Here is a 22,468-nt window from a genome sequence, read left to right as displayed (position 1 = left end):
TCTTTGAGCTTCTGCATTTTTGGCAGTTTTTTATTCCCTCCAGCTTCTGTGTATCTGTCATAACATAAAAATGCTTCACATTTCAGAACTTGTTTGTGTCAGATCTGTGTTGCAGGAAATAGTATTGTAAATCCTGGGGATACAAAGATTAATCTTTCAGGTAATTGCTGTGTTCAGAGCTCACAGGCTAGGTCAGGGGACAAATATTGGACAAAAACTTGGTATATTGGAAGTGCAGTAATAGCTATAGGTATGTCATAAAACAGCCTTTTTCCCTCCCCCTGTTACAGTGGTTCAAAATTCAACACCATATTCTTGAAAGGCTACACTGAGGAACTCTTTCTACTTTTTAGGAGTCTTGACATTCAACTGTGACATTATAGGAGTAACGGGTTCTGATTCTACTAAGGCAGTGGTCGGCAAACCCATTAGGCAACAGAGCCAAATTCTTTAAACTTCTAACACCACTTCTTCAAAATAGACTCGCCCAGGCCATGGTATTTTGTGGAAGAGCCACACTCAAGTTGCCAAAGAGCCGTATGTGGCTCGCAAGCCGCAGTTTGCCAACCACAGTACTAAGGGATAATTCCACAGAGCTATAAGTTTTTCTGAATTAGATATGTTTGAAATTCTATACTTAAAATTCTAACCTGGTTTTTTTTGCTTTGGAGCATGCCAACAGTATTGGTGTATAACTGATAAGTCATGCAGTTCTTAACCTCAAGGGGGCACTTTTAAAAACCCCAAAATCCTATTTTTAGTTTGATTCTTTTGAAAAACTATTTTTGAGGGTTGGGGATCAAACTCATTTTTTTTTAAAAAAAATGTTAATGATTTTTCAAAATATATATTTTATTGATTTTTTTACAGAGCTAGAAACATCGATAAGAGGAACATCGACCAGCTGCCTCCTGCACACCCCCTACTGGGGATGTGCCCACAACCAATGTACATGCCCTAGGTTGGAATTGAAACTGGGACCTCTCAGTCCACAGGCTGATGCTCTTTCCACTGAGCCAAACCGGTTTCGGGCTCAAACCATTTTTTATTGGGCTTCAGGGAAGGATTGAAAGGCTAGGATGACAATGAGATCCAACATCCTCAGTTGAGAACCACTTGGGTTCAAGATGAGGCAGAGGGCTATAGATAGGGAAGGAACCAGAGCTAAGAGGCTAATTAGTTGTGAGAAAAGAACAATAGTTGAGGGGCAGGTATACTCCTCATGGAAGTTATTAGTTGCAGGGGAAGCAGCTTTATAGTTATCTCACTCCTGACTTTCAAATCGTGTCATTTGCTTTTAAGTTACATTGTCAACCTGGATAACTTCATTGTTTATGTAAAGAACCTATCTAAAACGCTGGCCTAGAACCTATCTGGTAAAGAACCTATCTAAAACTGGATCTCCCCAGTTTTTTTATAATTGCCAAAAATTGAAAAAAAAAATGGAAAAACTTTTTGTGTCAGATATGGAAGTAAAAGTTTTATTGAGTCATTTGGCTTACTGCCAGTCACTAGGCTATACAGCATTAAAGTATAGCTTGATGGATTTCTGATTCCATCTGTCTAAAGGTTCTTTAATTTTAAAAATCTGTGTTCAAACGTTTGGTTTAAGTTTGAATGCGATAACATTTTTTGTAAATTTTGATATGCAGTGATAAAGGTGCTATATTCAACTTCCTAAGCTGTTAAGTTACCTCCAAGGAATTGAGAAAGACGATTAGTAGCTATAATAACACAAAGATTTTTATTTACGAACTTAGTTTTTGGGCTAGTTTTAATTTCTGTTTAGCAGGAATCCTTTTGACAAGAAACAAGTAATAATGAACTGACTTTATATGCCAAAATCAAAGCTGTTAACCCATGGCTCACCCAGCATTGCACCAAGCTTGAGATCATAGGCTGGGATGGAGAGAGGAGGCAGGTACCTTGCCTACTGTAACTCCTAAATTATTTTAAAGTGCCAGTCTTCGCTTTTTTCCCCCCTTCCCTTTTTTTTTTATTTTTTTTTTTATAGTATTGATTTTATACAGAGAGGAAGAGAGAGGGAGAGAGAGTTAGAAACATCGATGAGAGAGAATCATCGATCAGCTGCCTCTTGCACATCCCCTACTGGGGATGTGCCCGCAACCAAGGCACATGCCCTTGACCAGAATCGAACCCGGGACCCTTTAGTCCCCAAGCCAACGCTCTATCCACTGAGCCAAACCGGTCTTGGCTTCCCCCCCCCCCCTTTTTTTTTTTTAATTTTTATTTCAGAGAGGAAGGGGGAGAGAGAAACATCAATGGTGAGAGTCATCAATTGGCTGCCTCCTGCATGCCCCAACTGGATATTGAGCCTGCAACCTTGGGCATGTGTTCTGACCAGGAATCAAACTGACCTGGTTCATAGATCAGTGTTCAAACACCGAACCACGCCAGCTGGGCTTGCTTTGCTCTTAATACTTCTTAATGGTCTTTTCCAAAGTGAAAACCAAATCGTGTCATTTGCTTTTAAGTTACATTGTCAACCTGGATAACTTCATTGTTTATGTAAAGAACCTATCTAAAACGCTGGCCTAAATTTATTAGCCTTAAATCAATGACCTTTACTTGCATACTATATTTAGCAGCACATCCCCTTAGCTGTATTATGATCCTAAAGTCAGGAGTGAGATAACTATAAAGCTGCTTCCCCTGCAACTAATAACTTCCATGAGGAGTATACCTGCCCCTCAACTATTGTTCTTTTCTCACAACTAATTAGCCTCTTAGCTCTGGTTCCTTCCCTATCTATAGCCCTCTGCCTCATCTTGAACCCAAGTGGTTCTCAAACTGCCAAAATCTGGTAAAGTGGATTCCTAGGTCTCAACACAGGCTTTAGTAGGTGCATGTGGGGCCCGAAATTTGCAATTTAATATTTGAGGTCAGAGAAGTGTGGTCACCAAACAAGCAGCATCAGTCCCTCTTACAAATTGGTTAGAAATGTAAATTCTGGGCCCCCAAACACCTTTCAATGAGAAACTTGAAAGGATAAAGTCCAGTAAGCTATCTTAAGCCTTCTAGGTGATTCTGATTCAAAGTTTGACAATCACTTTTATTTTTAAAAAATATATATTTTATTGATTTTTCACAGAGAGGAAGGGAGAGAGAGAGAGAGCCAGAAACGTCAATGAGAGAGAAACATCGACCAGCTGCCTCTTGCACACGCCCTACTGGGGATGTGCCCGCAACCAAGGTACATGCCCTTGACCGGAATTGAACCCGGGACCTTTCAGTCCGCAGACTGAGGCTCTACCACAGCCAAACCGGCTTCGGCTTGACAATCACTTTTAGATAGCTCCATCTAGCTAGTGATTACCAAGTGTAGGTAGGTCCTGGTCTACTCATGGGGAAATAGTTCATTAACTCCTTTTCTAAATATTTGATTTTTACTTGAGTCCTAAAAAAAATGTTTTTTATTGGTTTTTGGTGTGTGAGAAAAACATCGATGTGAGAGCAAAACATTATGGCCTCCTGCATGCCACCTACAGATGATCCAGTTGGGCCAACCTTTTGGTGTTCAGGATGATGCCCAACCATCTGAGCTACACCTGCCAGGGCTTTATTGATTTGAAAGGGAAACATCGATTTGTTCTACTTACCCATGCACCTGCAGTTGACTTTTTATTATTATTATTGAGAGGGATAGAAACATCAATGAGAGGAACATCATCAATTGGCTGCTTCCTGCAGGGCCCCTACTGAGGATTTAGCTTGCAACTGAGGTACGTGCCCTAGACCAGAATCGAATCTGGGACCTTTCAGTCCACAGGCTGACACTCAATCAAGATAACCCTCCAACCAACAGAGCTATCCAGCCAGGGCCTCATTAATCAAATTCTTAACTAATGATAGGGTGAAATCCTAAGCATGATACAGAAAATCTAGAAGGTACAAATAAAAGTTAACAAATCTAACATTAAAAATTACAAAGGGCCAAAAAAAAAAAAAATTACATAGGGCCGAAACCGGTTTGACTCGGATGGAGTGTCGGCCTGCGGTCTGAAGGGTCCCGGGTTCAATTCCGGTCAGGGGCATGTACCTTGGTTGCAGGCACGTCCCCAGTAAGGGGTGTACAAGAGGCAGCTGATCAATGATTCTCTCTCATCAATGTTTCTGGCGCTCTATCCCTCTCTCTTCCTCTCTGTAAAAAATCAATAAAAAATACATATTTTTAAAATTACATAGGTTGCCCTGGTTGAGAGCATTTACCCGATGCTCCAAGGTTGTCAGTTTAATCCCTGGTTGGGACACATACAAGAATCAACCAATGAATGCATAAATAACGAACAGCAAATCAATGTTTCCCTTCCTCTAAAAATTAATTTTAAAAAACTACATAGGTCAAAGATACCATTAGATTAAAAGGTAAGTGGTATATATTAGAAGAAAAGACATTTAACAAAGCATTTGAAGATCACAATCCCTATAATAGCAAAAAAAAAAAAAAAAAAAAGGGGGAATTCACTAAAGAAATAAATGACCAATAAACATGAAAATTCCAGGAATTTGCAATTTAACTAATTTAAGTTGTGGAAATGCAAGTTGGTGTACGGGTCAACACTTCAACTGACTGAGCCACCGGCCAGGGCATCATTTCATTCATTTAACAATAGCCACATTTAAAAGTTTTTGCACGGATTCTAGAGACCTAGATTCTAGAGCAAGATGGTTTTAGGAGGCCATTTGGCAGAATCTAATTTAAACATAATTTTAAGCCAGCATTTTATTTCCAGGAATCTACATTAAGTAGCAGATGGCCAAAAATGTCAAACTCATGGCCTCCATTGGTTTGACATGCTTGGTGTGCACAATGACATGTGCAAACTCTCTTTTTTCATTCAGTATACATGTAATAGCCAAACTGACACAATCCAAATGACCGTTAATGGAGTAAATTAAGTTACGCATTCTTTTTTTTTTTTTTTAGAAAATTTTTATTGTTGAAAGTATTACAAATGTCTCCTCCCCACCCCTTGGCCCCTTCTAGCCTGCCGTGCCCACCTCCCCACCCACCACCACAACCCTATTGTCTGTCCATGGGTTATGCATATATGCATACAAGGATGTTGATCTCTTCCCACCCACCTACCCTCCCACCTTTCCTCTGAGGTTCCACAATCTTTTCTATGCTTCTGTGTCTTTGGACCTATTTTGTTCCTCAGTTTATTTTCTTTTTCTTTTTTTTTTAAATCAATCTTTATTGTTCATATTGTTACAAAGGTTCCTCATTTCTTCCCCCCTCCACCAGGTTCCCACCCCACCCTCCGCCCCCTCCCCATCCCCCATTGTCCTCATCCATAGGTGCAGTTTATGTTCAGTCTCTTCCTCCCTCCCTTTCCCCAATAGTAAAGCCCTTTTCAGATAGTAAATCAGTTACTTAGCATTTTCTCATATCAATAATACCTCCACATGCCCAATGGTACATTTCACACAAAAGACATTTCCAAATAGGTCAACCAGCCTCATCCAGGCCCCACCCAAGGCACTCAAAGATCAACACCCCAGCCCTATACTAACTCAACACATCCAGATCTAAGCCTTCATCACTTGATTCAGCAGACCCTCAAGTTCCCACGAAAGTTTCCAGCCATGTCTGAGAGGCAGCCGTGGGGCAAGGGCAGGCGAGGAGCGAGCTGTTCTGGGCCTGGCTGCTCCCGGCCTGGTCTCTGTTGCTCTTTTTCGTTCCACAACCAGCTGCTCTGGGTCTGGTCACCGCCGCTCCCAACCTAGTTGCTCTGGATCTGGCTGCTGCTGCTCTGGGCCTGGCCGCACCTGACCCGGCTGCTCTGGGCCCGGCCGCTCCGAGTCTGGCCGCTCCCAGCCTGGATGCTCTGGGCTTGGCTGCTGATGTTCTGGGCCTGGCTGCTCCCAACCCGGCTGCTCTGGGCCCGGCTTCTCCGGGCCTGGCCACTCCAGGTCTAGGTGTTCCTGGACTGGCCACCCTAGGCTTGGCTGCCTCCGCCTCAGGCCTGGCTGCCACTGCCCAGGTCTGGCTGCTCCAGTGCTGGCTGTTGTTGCTCTGGTTCTGGCTGCTGCTGCTCTGGGGCCTGGCCGTTGCTGCTCCGGGCCCGGTTGCCACTGCTTTGTGCCTGGCCACTCTAGGCCTGGCCGCCGCTGTTCCAACATTCTGTCCTTTTTTAAAAAAATGCATTTATGTTGCAATGTTGGCTGGTGAGTTGAGTTCTGACTTAATCTTTGATTTTTCAAGATCTTCTTTGTATTCTTTCTTAAGTAATTTTACTATCTTTTGCTCTCACTTGATTTCTTCACATTGAGAACTTTGGTTTCTTCCTCTTTGTCCTGGGAGCTCAGCAGGTTGGCCTGTGGCACCCCTTTGTTCTTTGCGGGCTCCCACGCTGCTCCAGCCTGTTGCCGGGGTCGGCGCTGCCCAGGAAGCAGCCCCCGGCCTTGGCTCCGTTGCCCGCGCTCAGAGGTCGATGGCTCAGGGGCACCCCCCGCCCCTGGGGGCCCCGTCGCCCGGCTCCCTGCCGGTGCCCGGCTGGCCGGTGTCCGGCAGGAGCTCCTGCTCCCTGTCGCATTCCTTCAGTCTGGAGCTTTTTTTTTTTCTCCTTCCCGCTAGGGGAGTCTAGGATCAGAGTCAACAGACTGTCCTCTGCGCGCAGTGCGCGCGACTCTGGGGGCTCTGCTTATCGCCACTCCCCTGGGATTCCACCTCACAGCCCCGTCTCCCCCTGCCCGAGCCTGGGTCCCCAGGGTCTGGTCCAGGACTGGGGTTCAGAGCAGTCCGGACTGAGGCTCAGCGCCGCTGGAGGCTTTGTTTCTTCACGCTAGGGTAATCCAGCATCATAGTCAACATTCAGTCCTCTGCGCGCAATGTGCAAGCAACTCCGGGGGCCCTGCTTTTCGCTGCTCTCTTGGGATTCCGCCTCACAGCCCCGTCTCCCCCTGCCGGAGCCTGGGTCCCCAGGGTCTGGCTCATAACTAGGGCTCAGGGCTGCTGGTTCGGGGGTTCAACCCAGGCTGGGGGTTTTATTTCCTTCCTGCTAGGGAATGCCAGGCAGCACCCAGCCCTCTCCTCCTCTCCGGCTGCAACCTCTCAGCGCGCGTGTGTGCGTGCGAGCGCGCAGCATGTCTCCATACCTTAGGCTTTTTTTCAGCTCCTCTGATTTTCCTTCTGGTTTCTCTTTCCTTCTTGTTGTACCATAGAATATTCAGTCAGTCGACTAGCTGTAGCTCTGGGCGATGTCCACTCTACATTTTAGTTGTATTCCATTGAAATTGTTGTGTGCTGCTGCGGTTAGGTGTCTACCCTAGCAGCCATCTTGGATCCTCCCAAGTTACGCATTCTTATGGCATAATGTGTACTCATGATCGACAAAGTAAATGTATTGACACAAAAAGTTCTCCAAAACAAAAATCAGAAGACTTGGTAAGTTTTCTGTAGTGTGCTTCTACTGAGGTTTTTACAAAACAGGAATGTACACATTATATGTGTATGGAATGGATAGAACACACATGTCAAACACAAGGCCCGCGGGCCAAATCCAGCCCGCCAGGCCTTGCAATGTGGCCCGCACCGCGCTGTCATCACTGCACTCCGCTGCGTTCCATCACAATGACGCGCGGTGACATAGGAGGCTTGTGATCTCGCCGGCTGCCTCGCTATTACGCATGCGCATAGATAACAAGTCACAGGAGATTCAGGAGGCGTGACCTATAGTCCGGCATCCGATGTGGTTGTGCGGGTGGCAGAATAGAGGAGAGAGTGAGTGTGCGGGCATAAAAAATATACAGCAGAAGCTGCCAGTTCCTGGCATAAAGTGCAGGCATAAAAATCGCAACAGAATCTGCTATCTGTACCCAGCCAGGCATTTATTGACTGACTTTTTTTTCTCCACTCCATCTGCCAAATCAAGCTATCCCTGTGCAGTTTTCAACTTTTTCCTTCTAATGCAGATTTCCAATAAACTACATCTTTTACTGCCAATATTGATCCCAAAATGTTCAGGAAAAGAAAAGTTGACGGTGAAGGCAGACAATTTAATGACAAATGGGAAAATGAATACATGTTTGTGCTTAGAGAGGGCAAACCAGTGTGTATATTGTGTTATGAGACAGTGTCGGTGATGAAAGAGTACAATATACGTCGTCATTTTGACACCAAACATAATGTTAAGTATGGCAAATATACTTTGGAAGAAAAGCATAAAATTGTTAAAGAACTAAAAGGCAAACTACAATCACAGCAGCAAATGTTTACAAAGGCTACAGCGAAAAATGATGCTGCAGTGAAAGCAAGCTTTATAGTGGCTGAAGAAATTGCCCGTACTTCAAGGTGTTTTTCAGAGGGTGCCTTTTTGAAGCAATGCATGCTAAAAGTGTGTGAGCAAGTATGCCCAGACCAGATACAGAGTTTTCAAAATGTCAGTTTGTCAAGAAACACCATTGCAGATAGAGTTCAAGAACTCTCAGGAAATCTATCATCACAGCTGGCCGAACAGGCATGCAGTTATCTCGCTTTTTCACTTGCTATCGATGAAAGCACAGACCACACTGATACAGCGCAGCTGTCCATCTTTATACGTGCTACAAAGACCGACCTCTCTGTCACTGAGGAACTTTTGGATGTAGCTGCCATGCATGGGACGACGACTGGTAGAAATATATTTGAGGCTGTGGAGAAATCTATAAATAATTTTAAATTACCCTGGGAAAAGTTGGTGGGGTTAACTACCGATGGCGCACCTTCAATGTGCGGAGAAAAGAAAGGCTTGGTTGGACTAATGAAGGAAAGAATGCAAAAAAGTCACTGCCACACACCCTTGATTACTTATCATTGCATTATCCACCAAGAGGCTATGTGTGGAAAAGTTCTGGACATGAATGACATAATGACCACAGTCATTAAAACTATTAACTTTATACGGGCACGTGGCCTGAATCATCGCCAGTTCCAGCAGTTTTTACAGGAGGTGGGTGCAGAGCATGGAGACGTGCCATACCACACAGAAGTAAGATGGCTGAGCAAGAGCGCAGTCCTCAAAAGATTTTTTGAGCTCAGAGAACAAATTGCTCTTTTCATGGAAAGTAAAGGAAAGCCCTTGCCTGAACTGTCGGATCCCGCCTGGCTATGTGATTTTGCTATGATGTGTGACATATGCGAGCATCTCGTCCAACTGAATCTGAAGCTGCAGGGACGCAAACAAGTCATCACGAAGATGTCTGACATGATCACAGCATTCCAGCGTAAACTTCAACTATGGAAGTCCCAACTGGAACAGGACAATCTTGCCCACTTTCCCATTTGTTTGAGTATCTCAACCACTATTTCTGGTACTTTTCCTTGCAGTACCAAAGTTACTGGCTACCAAAGTTAGCCGTTTACTAAGTGAATTTGAGCGGCGCTTCTCTGACTTTAGAACACAGCACTCAGGCTTTGACATCTTTGCCAATCCTTTTACAGTTGATGTCAACAATGTGCCCCATCACCTTCAGATGGAGATAATCGAGCTTCAGTCTGACAGTGGCCTGAAATCAAGGTTTCAGGATGTTGAAATTGAGGACTTCTACCCTCTACTGCCCCCTGACTCAATGCCAGAGCTCCGACTTCATGCTGCCCGTATTCTGTCCATGTTTGGGAGCACCTATCTTTGTGAACAGATGTTTTCAATAAAGAATCTGAACAAAAACAAGCACAGATCACGCATTACCGATGACAACCTCCATGCTGTTTTGCGGGTTGCTACAGCCCAAGAAATAAAACCGAACATTGACTTATTGATCAGGGGAAAACGGTGTCAGACATCTAGCCAGAAAACAAAACAATGAGCATTTTAGGTACATTCCAATATTACTGTTTTGCTTGATACCAATATTACTGTTTTGCTTGATAGCATGTGAGTTGGTTAACAGCACTGTTAAGGAAAAGATTGTTCCACTCATTTTAAATTCACATTTCTGGTTAACATTGTCAGTTTATGACTGTTCAGTAAACCATTCGGCCCGCGATTTAGGCTGGATTTTAGATTTTGGCCCCTTCTCTGATTGAGTTCGACACCCCTGGGATAGAAAGTGAATGGGACATATGTAAAATGTTTTTTTTAGTAGTTATTTCTGTGGAAGGGGGTGAAACTTTAGGGGGAGTGGTGAAAGGACTTATTTTAATCCTTTATACCTACAGTATATGTATTGTGTAAAAAGTAATTTGATCTGAGAATATTGGATTTCTGAGGAAGAACTTTTTTTTAAAATATATTTTATTGATTTTTACAGAGGGAGAGAGAGGGATAGAGAGTTAGAAACATCAATGAGAGAGAAACATCGATCAGCTGCCTCTTGCTCACCCCCTATTGGGGATGTGCCCGTAACCAAGGTACATGCCCTTGCCCGGAATAGAACCGGGACCTTTCTGACCGCAGGCCGACGCTCTATCCACTGAGCCAAACCGGTTTCGGCACTGAGGAAGAACTTTTTAGAGTGACAAAAGTTGGGAATGACTGTGAGTAGGATACTTAAGAGAAATATAAAACTAATTGGAATTTAAAAGATTAAATAATTATGAAGCTGAATGGATTATTTTCATGGAATTTGAAATCATCCAAGATGATTACAAGAAATGTAGTAAAATAAAAATAAAAAAGAGAATCTGGCTAGGGTGGTGTAGGGGTGAGCATCAACCTATGAACCATTCAGGGCACATGCTCGGGTTTGGGGCTCCAATTGATGATTCTCATCATTAATGTTTTTCCCCTTCTCTGAAGTCAATAAAAATATATTAAAAATACATATATATATTTCAAAAAAGAAATATTGCAGAAATAGAAGACATTCTACCAATTACCAGAATATTGGAAGAATATGGAGCGTGACCATAGTGGAATGACAATAAAGTAAATCAGAAAATGCAATTTTTACCTTAAGATAAAATTGAAATGGTTTTCAGCCATAAATTATGGGGTCAGTCATTTGGAATTAACTTCAGGTAAGAAATCAGATTAGTTTTTTGTGGTTCCTATTGTCCCATGTAAAGTAACTTGTATTTTACATGAAATATTACCTGATATCAGGGAATCAAGAAATGTGAAGTAGAGCCAAAACCGGTTTGGCTCAATGGATAGAGCGTCGGCTTGGGGACTGAAGGGTCCTGGGTTCGATTCTGGTCAAGGGCATGTACCTTGGTTGCGGGCATATCCCCAGTAGGGGGTGTGCAAGGGGCAGCTGATCGATCACTTTCTCTCATAGATGTTTCTAACTCTCTCTCTCCCTTCCTCTCTGTACAAAATCAATAAAATATATTTGAAAAAAAAAGAAAAAAGAAATGTGAAGTAGAACTCTAGATGATATTATTTGTCCAGAAGTTGGCCAGGAGTTCGGTCTCTGATTCCATTCCCAGTCAGGGCACATATTTCTATCTCTCCCTCTCCCTTCATCTCTTTGAAATAAATAAATACATTTTATTTATTTATTTTTTAAAAATATATTTTATTGATTTTTTACAGAGAGGAAGAGAGAGGAATAGAGAGATAGAAACATCGATGAGAGGGAATCATTGATCAGCTGCCTCTTGCACACCCCCTACTGGGGATGTGCCCGCAACCAAGGTACGTGCCCTTGACCGGAATCGAACCTGGGACCCTTCAGTCCCCAAGCTGACACTCTATCCATTGAGCCAAATCGGTTTCGGCTCATCAATATATATATATATATATATATATATATATATATATATATATATATATATATATATATGTATGTGTGTATATATATATATATATATATATATATTAATATACTTTATTGATTTTTTTACAGAGAGGAAGGGAGAGGGATAGAAAGCTAGAAACATCGATCAGCTGCCTCCTGCACACCTCTCACTGGGGATGTGCCCGCAACTAAGGTACATGCCCCTGACCGGAATCGAACCCAGGGCCCTTCAGTCCTCAGACCAACGCTCCATTCATGGAGCCACACCAGCCAGGGCGCATCAATATTTCTATCTCATGCTCCCTTGCTCTCCAAAGTGATGATTTTAAAGTGATGAGTTTCAGTTACCTTCAAATTTATGTGAAAATCTTTACTTTGACACCTGGATTTAATTGTTTAACTGTTTGGTGGTTAATAAAATTTTGGCCAAGACCAAAGGGTCTTACCACTAAGTCAATAGTAAGTAAAAATACTAGCTGAGCCCTGACCAGTTTGGCTCAGTGGATAGAGCGTCGGCCTGTGGACTGAAAGATCCTGGGTTCGATTCCAGTCAAAAGCATGTACCTTGGTTGCAGGCATTTCCCCAGTGGGAGGGTGTACAGGAGGCAGCTGATCATTGTTTCTCTCTCATCAATGTTTCTAATTCTATCCATCTCCCTTCCTCTCTGTAAAAAATCAATAAAATAAAAATACTAACTGACACAAATAACGCTGTGTGCCAGGCATTGTTCTAAATTAAGCATGTCAAACTCGGTGGCCCTCGGGCCACATGTGGTCCACAACGAATATTTTTGCGGCCCAGCCAATATAACTGTATAGCCCTAACTGGTTTGACTCCGTGGATAGAGTGTCGGCCTGTGAATTAAAGGGTTCCAGGTTTATACCGGTCAAGGGCATGTACCTTGGTTGCAAGCACATCCCCAGTAGGGGGTGTGCAAGAGGCAGCTGATGGATGTTTCTCTCACATTGATGTTTCTACCTCTATCCCTCTCTCTTCCTCTCTGTGAAAAATCAATAAAATATATTTAAAAAAAACGAAAAGTGCATTTAAAAAAATATATCGGTATGTAAGAAATGTTTAATAAAAATTTTGTAACTTAATGTTTACAGTATTGTTATAATTATTAGTAAGGAACTACAATGTTTGCTAATGACTGATTATTATAATGATGTTGCATTCATTTCCCTTACACACAGGCACACCATTTCTCTCCACTAATACTAGCAGCGAATATTTTAGCTGCCGATTGCCACATCATTAGTCTTGGACTGACTTTGGTGTGTGCAACAGGAAGTATTTTGCTTTCGGAGAACAAGAAAAATTAGTTTATTTGCATTACACTCATTAATTTTTGCAGTTATTCAGTGTCTGGTAAGTTAATATTCAAGAAAAACATTTTTATTAAAATGTTCTATTTATGTTAAAAATATTTATTCAGCATATCTCTATCGAAATAAACCTATATTTCTATGAAAATTGAAGCTTTTTTTTTGTGTGTGGCCTACATAAACTTAAGCCTTGTTTATTTGGCCCATGTTAGCCTTTGAGTTTGACATGCTTGTTCTAAATGCTTCTTTCATGTATTAATCTACTTAATTCTCAAAACAACCCTATGAGTTACTCCCATTTTATTATCTCTTTTATAGACGAGGATAGTGATGTACAGAGATCTTATGCTATTGAGAGTACATTTATTTATTTATTTATTTATTATTTTTTTAATATATATTTTATTGGTTTTTCACAGAGAGGAAGAGAGAGGGATAGAGAGAAACATCAATGAGAGAGAATCATCGATCAGCCGCCTCCTGCACACCCCCCACTGGGGATGTGCCCGCAACCACGGTACATGCCCTTGACCAGAATCGAACCCGGGACCCCTCAGTCCGCAGGCCGACGCTCGAGAGTACATTTATTAAAGATGGGACAATGAACAAGGAAGGGCTTTGGATAGAGAAAGCGACAGGAGAGAGCCCAGGCGGAGCTGCTTTGGCTCTCTGGAAAGTCAGAGACAAGGGGAACTAGGGGACAGGTTCAGGGGTTAGCCTAGGGTGAGCTGCAGTTGCTCATTGCTCTGCTGGTTGCAAGTCTCTTGAGGGCCCTTAGAGTTTAGGAGATACTCCCTTGACAGGGAAGAAAGGGTAGGTTTGCTCCCTGGAGAGAAAGTGCAGAGATTTTAAATAACTTGCCAATGGCATGGCTGCATTGGCAGTACTCTTAAGGAATATCCTATCCTATCTATAGAAACTTTATTAGTTGAGGGAAGCAAGTGAAATATATACTCCTGCTGAAACCGGTTTGGCTCAGTGGATAGAGCATCAGCCTACGGACTAAAGGTCCCGGGTTCGATTCCGGTCAAGGGCATGTACCTTGGTTGCGGGCACATCCCCAGTAGGAGGTGTGCAGGAGGCAGCTGATGGATGTTTCTCTCATTGATGTTTCTAGCTCTCTATCCCTCTCCCTTCCTCTCTGTAAAAAAAAAAAAGAAAAGAAAAAAAAGATATAGGTCCTTTTTTGTGTGTATACACACACACACACACACACACACACACACACACACACGTTTAAACATAGTTTTATTGATTTCAGAGAGGAAGGGAGAGGGAGCGAAACATTAATGATGAGAATCATTGATTGGCTGCCTCCTCCAAGGTCCACACTGGAGATAGAGCCTGAAACTAGGCACATGCCCTGACCAGGAATCCAACCGTGACCTCTTGGTTCATACTCAACCATTGAGCCACACCAGCCGGGATATAGGTCCTTTTGAAGAGAAAACACGTTTTTATTCATTTTTAGAAAGAGGAAGGGAGAGGGAGAGAGAAACATCTATGTGAAAGAGAAACAGCAATTGGCGGCTTCCTGCAACCTCCTCCCCACCTCCATAAGAGCACAGATGAATAATTTTATATCTGGTGTTAACTGATGAAGTCCATTGAAATTATCTTCACCATGGAATGAGTTCCTGGTTGCCAATTTCAGTAGGTCCTTTTCAGCTCTTACTTTATATGATGATTATGTGATTGATACTATTCCACTTCTCTCCTTAATATTCCTTCCTTGATTTTTAACACCAATGTCATTGGTCCTCTTATTCCTCTGCTGCTTCCTTGTGTGTTCATTTTTTCCTGCTTGCTTCATACAGGTTGCTGTTTTCCTTTGGGTCTATCCCGCTTACTAGGCAAGATTACCATAACCACTTCAAATTTAACATTCTCTTCCTGTTTTCTCCTTTAAATCTGTCAGTGGCTATCCCTACACTGCTGAACAGAAAACTTTTTCACTATATGCAGAAAAATGAGAACTAATGTGGGCTGGCGGGAGAAAATTTGGGGAAGATAACTCCATGCTTAACTACTCCATATGGTCATGTTTGTTCTAACAGATTTAAGGTCTCTCCCATCCTGTCCCCAAAAAGCTCTGAATAAAATCAGTACTTCAGAAAAGATTGTCCTGTGTATTCTAGGATTTTCCATACTCATGGAACACTTCCACACATCTATCTCTACCTAGCCTCCACTCTCACCCCAAGTAGAGACCTGGCTCCTGTTTCTCTTTTTATACTCATCTCTTTGCTGCTACTCTCTCTTTTTCCTTTCCTCACCTGTATTTCCACAAAAGGAACATGCTATTTTATGCAAAGGTGTGCTTGTAATATTCCTCCTTCTTATGTACCTAAGTAATGTCTACCGTTTCCCATCAGCCTCCTCCACTCTGAGGCAATTCCCTCCATCTCTAGATGACCCAAATTTATCTCCTCCTTCGTGCACTCAGCCAGGACTCATCACACTTGACTGCACTGTTTGCTCCTCTGTCTCTCTTAAAAGGGAGCTCCTAGGCCTTATTTGTATCTCTTTAATGCCAGGCACACATCTGTTAAATGACTGCTGACATGAACTTACTTCATTGTACATGTGGCATCGGTCGGGATTGCTGACCTGCTGAGCTGTCTGTAAGCTTCCAATCTTACTACCGAAAAAGGAAAGTCGTGTTTAGACTGTTAGGGAAGGCCAGGACTTCGCCAAGGTCACCATCAGCGGCGCTGAATTAAGATACCGCTTCCCGAGCCCCCGCCCCGAGACTGTCCACCAGCTCAAGGTCCTCTCGGAGGGGAGAGCCCAAGGACAGCCCAGCGCCCCCACGTGCTTCCCGACAGGAACTCGGCCCCTTTCCGACACGTACTTCCGCCAAGCGCCGTCTCTGAATGACGTCCCTGTCGTCCAATTAAGCTTTGAGGCTCTGAGGGTTGGCACCTAGCCTGACAATGTCCAATAAAAAAAAGGAATCCAGATTAGCACCAATGTTGACCAATGACTGAGGAGATGAAAGATCATTAGCCTATAGGAGCAGCGCTGATGATGATGAGCAGCACATTCATCCAATGGGGGCGCCTACTGTAGAGTAGGCCTCGCCCCCATTGCCGGGATGTTGGCGGCCGGTGCCGCTGCAGCGTTCAGTCTCCACCCGGACTCCGCCATGTTGGGGCTTGTGGGTCGTGTGGCCGCGGCCTCGGCCTCCGGGGCCTTGCGGGGACTCAGCTCTTCAGCGCCGTTACCCCAAGCCCAGCTCTTACTGCGGGCCGCCCCGGCAGCGCTCCAGCCCGGTAAGTGCCTTTTTGTAGCAGCCGGGTTTGTTTCTGCAGCCCCATGACCTTGAGCCGGGGGCCATTGTCGCCCGGGCCTAAGGTATCCGGTGCGAGAAGAAGGCCATGGCCGCTCCCTGCCCTCTAAACGGATGGAGAACAAGAACGATTCATCCCGGGGAGCTTTCTTTCCATCTAATTCCGTCCTATTCTGCAAAAAGCGGGGTGCAGTGTGACGGTCGGGTGCAATGACCTTCCCGTGGGACGGGGACACGGACCTCTCGAATAATGGGGTTTTGCGTACGAAGAGAGAAAACGTGCAGGCGCTTTTTGGGTTCCTGCACCGCCCTCCCTCCGGACACGCCTTCCTGCCAGCGGAAGGAGGTCAGACTTGGGCCGAGTTCTGCGGCCCTTGTGGGTTAGGCCCGGGCTTCCCGTGACCTTTTAGCTGCCCTGACCCCGGCTCCTTCCACTCTTTTTGTCCGTTAGCCAGAGACTATGCCGCCCAAACGTCCCCTTCGCCAAAGCCTGGCGCCGCCACTGGGCGCATCGTGGCCGTCATCGGTGCGGTGGTGGACGTCCAGTTCGACGAGGGACTTCCTCCCATCCTGAATGCCCTGGAGGTGCAAGGCAGGGACACCAGGCTGGTTTTGGAGGTGGCCCAGCATCTGGGTAAGTAGAATTGTCAGGAATGTAGAGTTTGGCTCAAACGTGCCCCAATCCAGGCTGTCTTCCTTCTGTGATGATTTTACCAAAATGACTTTCGTTCTTCTGAGTTTGCTGAAGCCACCTTTAGGTTCTGAGAAGGAGCCCTGGCTGACTTGCGTCTCCCATGCCACCTACACTATGTTAGATACCATGAAGCCATCTTGGTTTTTATGCAGTGTCTTTATCTGACAGGTGAGAGCACTGTAAGGACCATTGCCATGGATGGTACGGAAGGCTTGGTCAGAGGCCAGAAAGTCCTGGATTCTGGTGCGCCAATCAGAATTCCTGTTGGTCCCGAGACCTTGGGCAGAATTATGAATGTCATTGGCGAACCTATTGATGAGCGAGGCCCCATCAAAACCAAACAGTAAGTATGCTCTTGCTGCATCTATACACAAAGGAACTGCTTTTTCTTGCAGTGTTATACATTAGGTGACGCCTTTTAGTATGGCAGAATTTTTCTGTGGAGGATACTTAAAATGATGTCATATTCAATTAAAGCTACAAAATGCAATTTCTTCTGAAGAAAATTAGGGATGCAGAAATTCTGAATGTAAAAAAAACCCACAAAACCCTGCTTAGGACCCAAGTTGATTATTTAAATGAGTTTTAATGCTGATGGCTTATGTTGTGGGATTTTTAGAACTTGCATGATTGGTTTGTGAAGAAGTGCTGTTAGGTTAGGGCTCAGTAAAAGGAAAATCCTTTTTTTTTATTTTAGAGAAAGGAGGGGGAGAGAGGAAAAAACATTAATGATGAGAGAGAATCATTGAAGGGTTGCCTCCTGCATGCCCCACCCAGATTGAACCTGCAGCCCAGGCATATGCCCTGACAGGAATCAAACTGTGACCTCCTAGTTCATAGGTTGATGTTCAACCAATGAGCCATGCTGGCCAGGCAAAGGAAAATTTTTATGACAGTTAAAGTTGGCAAGTAAAGGGATTATTGTTTCCCAAGATAATGAAATTCCCATTGGTAAGAGGAGATGAGGGTTAACTTGAGAATTGAGAGGAACCTTTTAACAAGGTGAATAGACACTGGTCTTCTCTTCTGCCTTTGTAGATTTGCTGCTATTCATGCTGAGGCTCCGGAGTTCATTGAGATGAGTGTTGAGCAGGAAATTTTGGTTACTGGTATCAAGGTTGTGGATCTCCTGGCTCCCTATGCCAAGGGTGGCAAAATTGGTATGTTAATGGTGGGTACATATTTACCAAACAGTGTGGGAAGAAAAAAGTCCCACCATGTTATGAGTGGGTCCTGAGGATCTATTCCTCACTGATGAATAGCTTCTGACTTTCGTTCTTCTGAGTTTGCTGAAGCCAGATGCCATTTCTGAGAGGGAAAAAGATGGAAAGAACCCCCTTCCCCCCCTCCCCCCCCCTTTTTTTTATTTGCTTCTTTAGGAACATAGACCTCTTAACTATTCTTTTTTTCTCAACCTCTTCCAGGGCTCTTCGGTGGTGCAGGAGTTGGCAAGACTGTACTGATCATGGAGTTAATCAACAACGTTGCCAAAGCCCATGGTGGTTATTCTGTGTTTGCTGGTGTTGGTGAGAGAACCCGAGAGGGCAATGACTTATACCATGAAATGATTGAGTCTGGTGTTATCAACCTAAAAGATGCTACCTCCAAGGTGAGCCCTGAACTGATTCGTGTTCACATAGTAGGTGTGCTAGAAAATTACAGCAGTTAACTGCATTGCTAACTGAAGCCATGGTTTTTGTTTTCATTTTGTGTCTCAGGACCTTTAAAGGAAATTCCTGTTAGTGTTTTCTTCCCAATTTGTAATACACACTAGTACACATTTGATTACATTTCTGGACTTTTTATGGTCTATCTCCAATAGATAGACCCATCATTTGAAAGCTAATTTTGAGGAGAGTTTATTTCCTGCCTACTTACTTCCTCAGTAATTTTCAGACTTACCTCAGTGATACAAAAAATTATCCTTTGAGTTTTGAACTGTAACTCTAAGAGGGAAACAAAGTTTGTGAATAAAAACATTAACACCTCCTCAGAAGGAGAGTTTTTTGGAGTTTAACTGATTTGGGGATCTTGGATATATGGCTTCCATACTCCTCTGTTGGATTTTCTTTTTGCTAGGGGAGAGTGCTAACACAATCCCCACTACCACTAATTACTATGCAGTCGAGTTTCCTACATTTGGATAAATCTGCCTTTGGAGCCCGCATAAATGATCCCTGAGCTCCACATTCAAGTTTTCTGATTGTGTGTGATTATTGCAGGTAGCACTGGTGTACGGTCAAATGAATGAACCACCTGGTGCTCGTGCCCGGGTAGCTCTGACTGGACTGACCGTGGCCGAATACTTCAGAGACCAAGAAGGTCAAGATGTGCTGCTGTTTATCGATAACATCTTTCGCTTCACCCAGGCTGGCTCAGAGGTAAGAGAGAAAGCTTAAGAAGACCTAGTTCATTTAGCCTTTCTATGGATTGATGCAAATGAGGCTAAAGATACAGATATCCAAGACCTTTCATTCTTAGTCCTTTTTTTTTTTTTTTTTTTTTTTAAGGTGTCTGCTTTATTGGGCAGAATCCCTTCTGCTGTAGGCTACCAGCCTACCCTGGCCACTGATATGGGTACCATGCAGGAAAGAATCACCACTACCAAGAAGGGATCTATCACTTCTGTACAGGTAAGAACAATTAAGTAAATGAAGGTCTAATTTGCATAAAGGCATGTACAGAGAGGCATCAAACTTAGTTACTTACATCTCGAGGCTTTTGTGCTCTCTGAAATTAAGGGTAAATTTTTGTATGTTTATGCTAAAAGGTTAAACATTCATCTGAAATAGTTGAGTAAATCTAGATTACAAAGTAGTGGTTTCCAGCCTGAGGGGGAGTGGAACTACATGGAAATGGAACAGTAAATGTGTATTGCATTAATTAAATGTGTATTACAAAATTTTAAATATTTATATATGGTGTTTATAGTAAAATTATATAAAACTGTCTAAGTTGTGTGGCAACTTCCATGATTAATTTTTCTAGTGAATTGTGGTTCAAGGCTTTTTGGTTTTAATTCAGAAAGTGGTTATGACTATAACAGAATTAAAATGTAGGATGAAAAACAAAAGGAATGGCCCAGCCGGTGTGCTCAGTAGTTGGACAGCAACTCATGAACCAAGTGGTCGCTGGTTTGATTCCTAGTCAGGGCACATGCCTGGCATGAGGCAGCCATTCCATACTTCTCTCTATATATCTTGGTCCCTCTCCCTTCCCCTCTCTTAAAAGTCAATAAAAACATTTTTTTTAGTGCTCGCTTCGGCAGCACATACACTAAAATTGGAACGATACAGAGAAGATTAGCATGGTCCCTGCGCAAGGATGACACGCAAATTCGTGAAGCGTTCCATATTTAAAAAAACAACAACAAAAAAACATTTTTTTTTAAAGGAATGACAATAGAAATCCTTTCATTACGGCTTAGAGGGACCAGATAATCTGTAAACTAGCAGTTATTAAGGGTGGTAAGAAGGCTGTTTTGAGGTGGACTTTTGAATGCTAAGATGGAGTAAGAATGAGGACAGGTCAGAAAAGGGGATGGCTTAAGTAGAATTAGCTTTGGCTTCTGTTGTTCCTCATGGCTTTTTGACTCACTTTAGGCTATCTATGTGCCTGCTGATGACTTGACTGATCCTGCCCCTGCCACTACCTTTGCCCATTTGGATGCTACCACAGTGTTGTCCCGTGCTATTGCTGAACTGGGCATCTACCCAGCTGTGGATCCTCTAGACTCCACCTCTCGTATCATGGATCCCAACATTGTTGGCAGTGAGCATTACGATGTTGCCCGTGGGGTGCAAAAGATCCTACAGGTGAGTATTATTGCAGGTGAGATTAGTGTCCATAAAATCATACAGAGTGAATTAGGGGACTATGTTAGGATCAGATCTTTCCCGGTGACTTGTGTGCTTGACTTTAGAGCAAGAAAAAACGAGACAGGCAGTTTCTAGTGCAGGTAGTGGGGTCTCTTGCAGGTTTCCAGGTACTGGGTCTTTGTAATCTAATGTTATCTAACAGTATTGCACTAGGAGTAGAAAGAACAAGACACTGATCTTAGCTGAGAGCCCTCTCATGACCACTACGACATGTAACTTTTCTTCCACTAACTCATTTCACTTACAAAGTGAGATAAAGTGCCAAAATGCTTTGTACAAAGCTCAGTGTGAATGGAAGGTAATATTAACCCTGTTTTTTGTCCAAATTAAATGAATGCTACTACTCAGTTTGGGCTCTCTTGTTTTCTCATAGGACTACAAATCCCTCCAGGATATCATTGCCATTTTGGGCATGGATGAACTTTCTGAGGAAGACAAGCTGACTGTGTCCCGTGCACGGAAAATACAGCGTTTCTTGTCTCAGCCATTCCAGGTCGCTGAGGTCTTTACAGGTCACATGGGCAAATTGGTACCCCTAAAGGAGACCATCAAAGGATTCCAGCAGATTTTGGCAGGTGAGACTTAAAGTATAAACATGAACATAAGTGTTAGAGAAACTGAAATCTCTTGAATGCTTTGCTGTGTTATATCCCGATTGCAGCAGCTATCAATGTATAAATATATTGTGCCTAATGACATAATTTTTAAAAGTAGAAAGCAAGCTATTTCCCATTAATTTTCTTTGGAAATACTATATTCTGAGAGTGAGACATGTATTACTTATCAGCCAACACTGAGTGCATTCAGTGTTAGCTACTCTTCTAAGTGAATTATAGGAAGGATCTTGTTTTACAAGTTAGGGGAGTTATAACACAGAAAGGTTTAAAATAACCAGTCCCAATATTGCAGCCAATGTATTGAGCAAGAATTGAGCCCAGAATATGTGGCTCCAGATCATTTGTTCTTAATATTTCTTGTAAATTGGATTTGTGAGGGAAGCTTGCTAAGAAAAGATTTCTAGATGAATTCATCACATTCTGACTGGTAGCTTCAAGTGGTGATGTATACACACACTCACACTACAAAAAGTTCATATCCTTCCACTTCTCACCAGTTGGGGTGTTTTGTGTGTTTTTCCGTACAGGTGAATATGACCATCTCCCAGAACAGGCCTTCTATATGGTGGGACCCATTGAAGAAGCTGTGGCAAAGGCTGCTAAGCTGGCCGAAGAGCATTCTTGAGAGGATCCCAATACTCTTCCTCCAAGCTGTCCATCTCCTTGACCCTAATCCCCAAATTTCAATTTTCTCTATTAAGCCACATGAGGGCATTGATTGAAGACATTGTGTTCTGTCTGAAGAGTAAGGTTTCCAATAAAATATACATCTCTCCGAATGTTTTTCTTGGTCCTAACAACACAGCCAACACAGAAGTTTGTGTGTGTGTGTTTTTTTTTTTTAAGTCGAGTAGCTTTTAAAAATTTGTTTTGTATTGATTTTTTAGAAAGGGAGAGCGTTAGTTAGAAACATCGATCAGCTGCCTCCCGCACACCCGTGTGCCTGCAACCAAGGTACATGCCCTTGACCAGA

General features: G+C 43.3%; 1 protein-coding gene, 1 long non-coding RNA gene and 3 other non-coding genes across 5 annotated transcripts; 4 read left to right on the top strand and 1 right to left on the bottom strand.

Moving 5' to 3' along the window:
• Window positions 1-14,403: 14,403 nt before the first annotated feature.
• Window positions 14,404-16,033, bottom strand: LOC123653195. Its single transcript, XR_006742855.1, has 3 exons — window positions 15,589-16,033; window positions 14,567-14,745; window positions 14,404-14,449 (listed from the first exon to the last, which is right to left on the bottom strand). It is a non-coding gene; the product is annotated as an uncharacterized LOC123653195 (long non-coding RNA).
• A 31-nt stretch (window positions 16,034-16,064) lies between these two features.
• On the top strand, window positions 16,065-22,274 carry ATP5F1B (ATP synthase F1 subunit beta). Its single transcript, XM_036457351.1, has 10 exons — window positions 16,065-16,289; window positions 16,758-16,940; window positions 17,169-17,343; window positions 18,039-18,160; window positions 18,425-18,609; window positions 19,223-19,381; window positions 19,511-19,633; window positions 20,603-20,815; window positions 21,252-21,453; window positions 22,023-22,274. The coding sequence occupies exons 1-10, from the start codon at window positions 16,112-16,114 to the stop codon at window positions 22,118-22,120; spliced, it is 1,638 nt and encodes a 545-aa protein (XP_036313244.1). The 5' UTR covers window positions 16,065-16,111; the 3' UTR covers window positions 22,121-22,274.
• Window positions 17,002-17,076, top strand: LOC118731042. The gene has a single exon (XR_004991744.1). It is a non-coding gene; the product is annotated as a small nucleolar RNA SNORD59 (small nucleolar RNA).
• Window positions 18,246-18,317, top strand: LOC118731043. The gene has a single exon (XR_004991745.1). It is a non-coding gene; the product is annotated as a small nucleolar RNA SNORD59 (small nucleolar RNA).
• On the top strand, window positions 20,253-20,359 carry LOC118730942. The gene has a single exon (XR_004991669.1). It is a non-coding gene; the product is annotated as a U6 spliceosomal RNA (small nuclear RNA).
• Window positions 22,275-22,468: the final 194 nt, after the last annotated feature.

Source organism: Pipistrellus kuhlii, unplaced genomic scaffold (assembly GCF_014108245.1).
Source record: "Pipistrellus kuhlii isolate mPipKuh1 unplaced genomic scaffold, mPipKuh1.p scaffold_m20_p_3, whole genome shotgun sequence".
Taxonomy (NCBI): domain Eukaryota; kingdom Metazoa; phylum Chordata; class Mammalia; order Chiroptera; family Vespertilionidae; genus Pipistrellus; species Pipistrellus kuhlii.
Note: the sequence above shows the minus strand (reverse complement) of the source record. Positions and strands in the feature narration are given on the sequence as shown.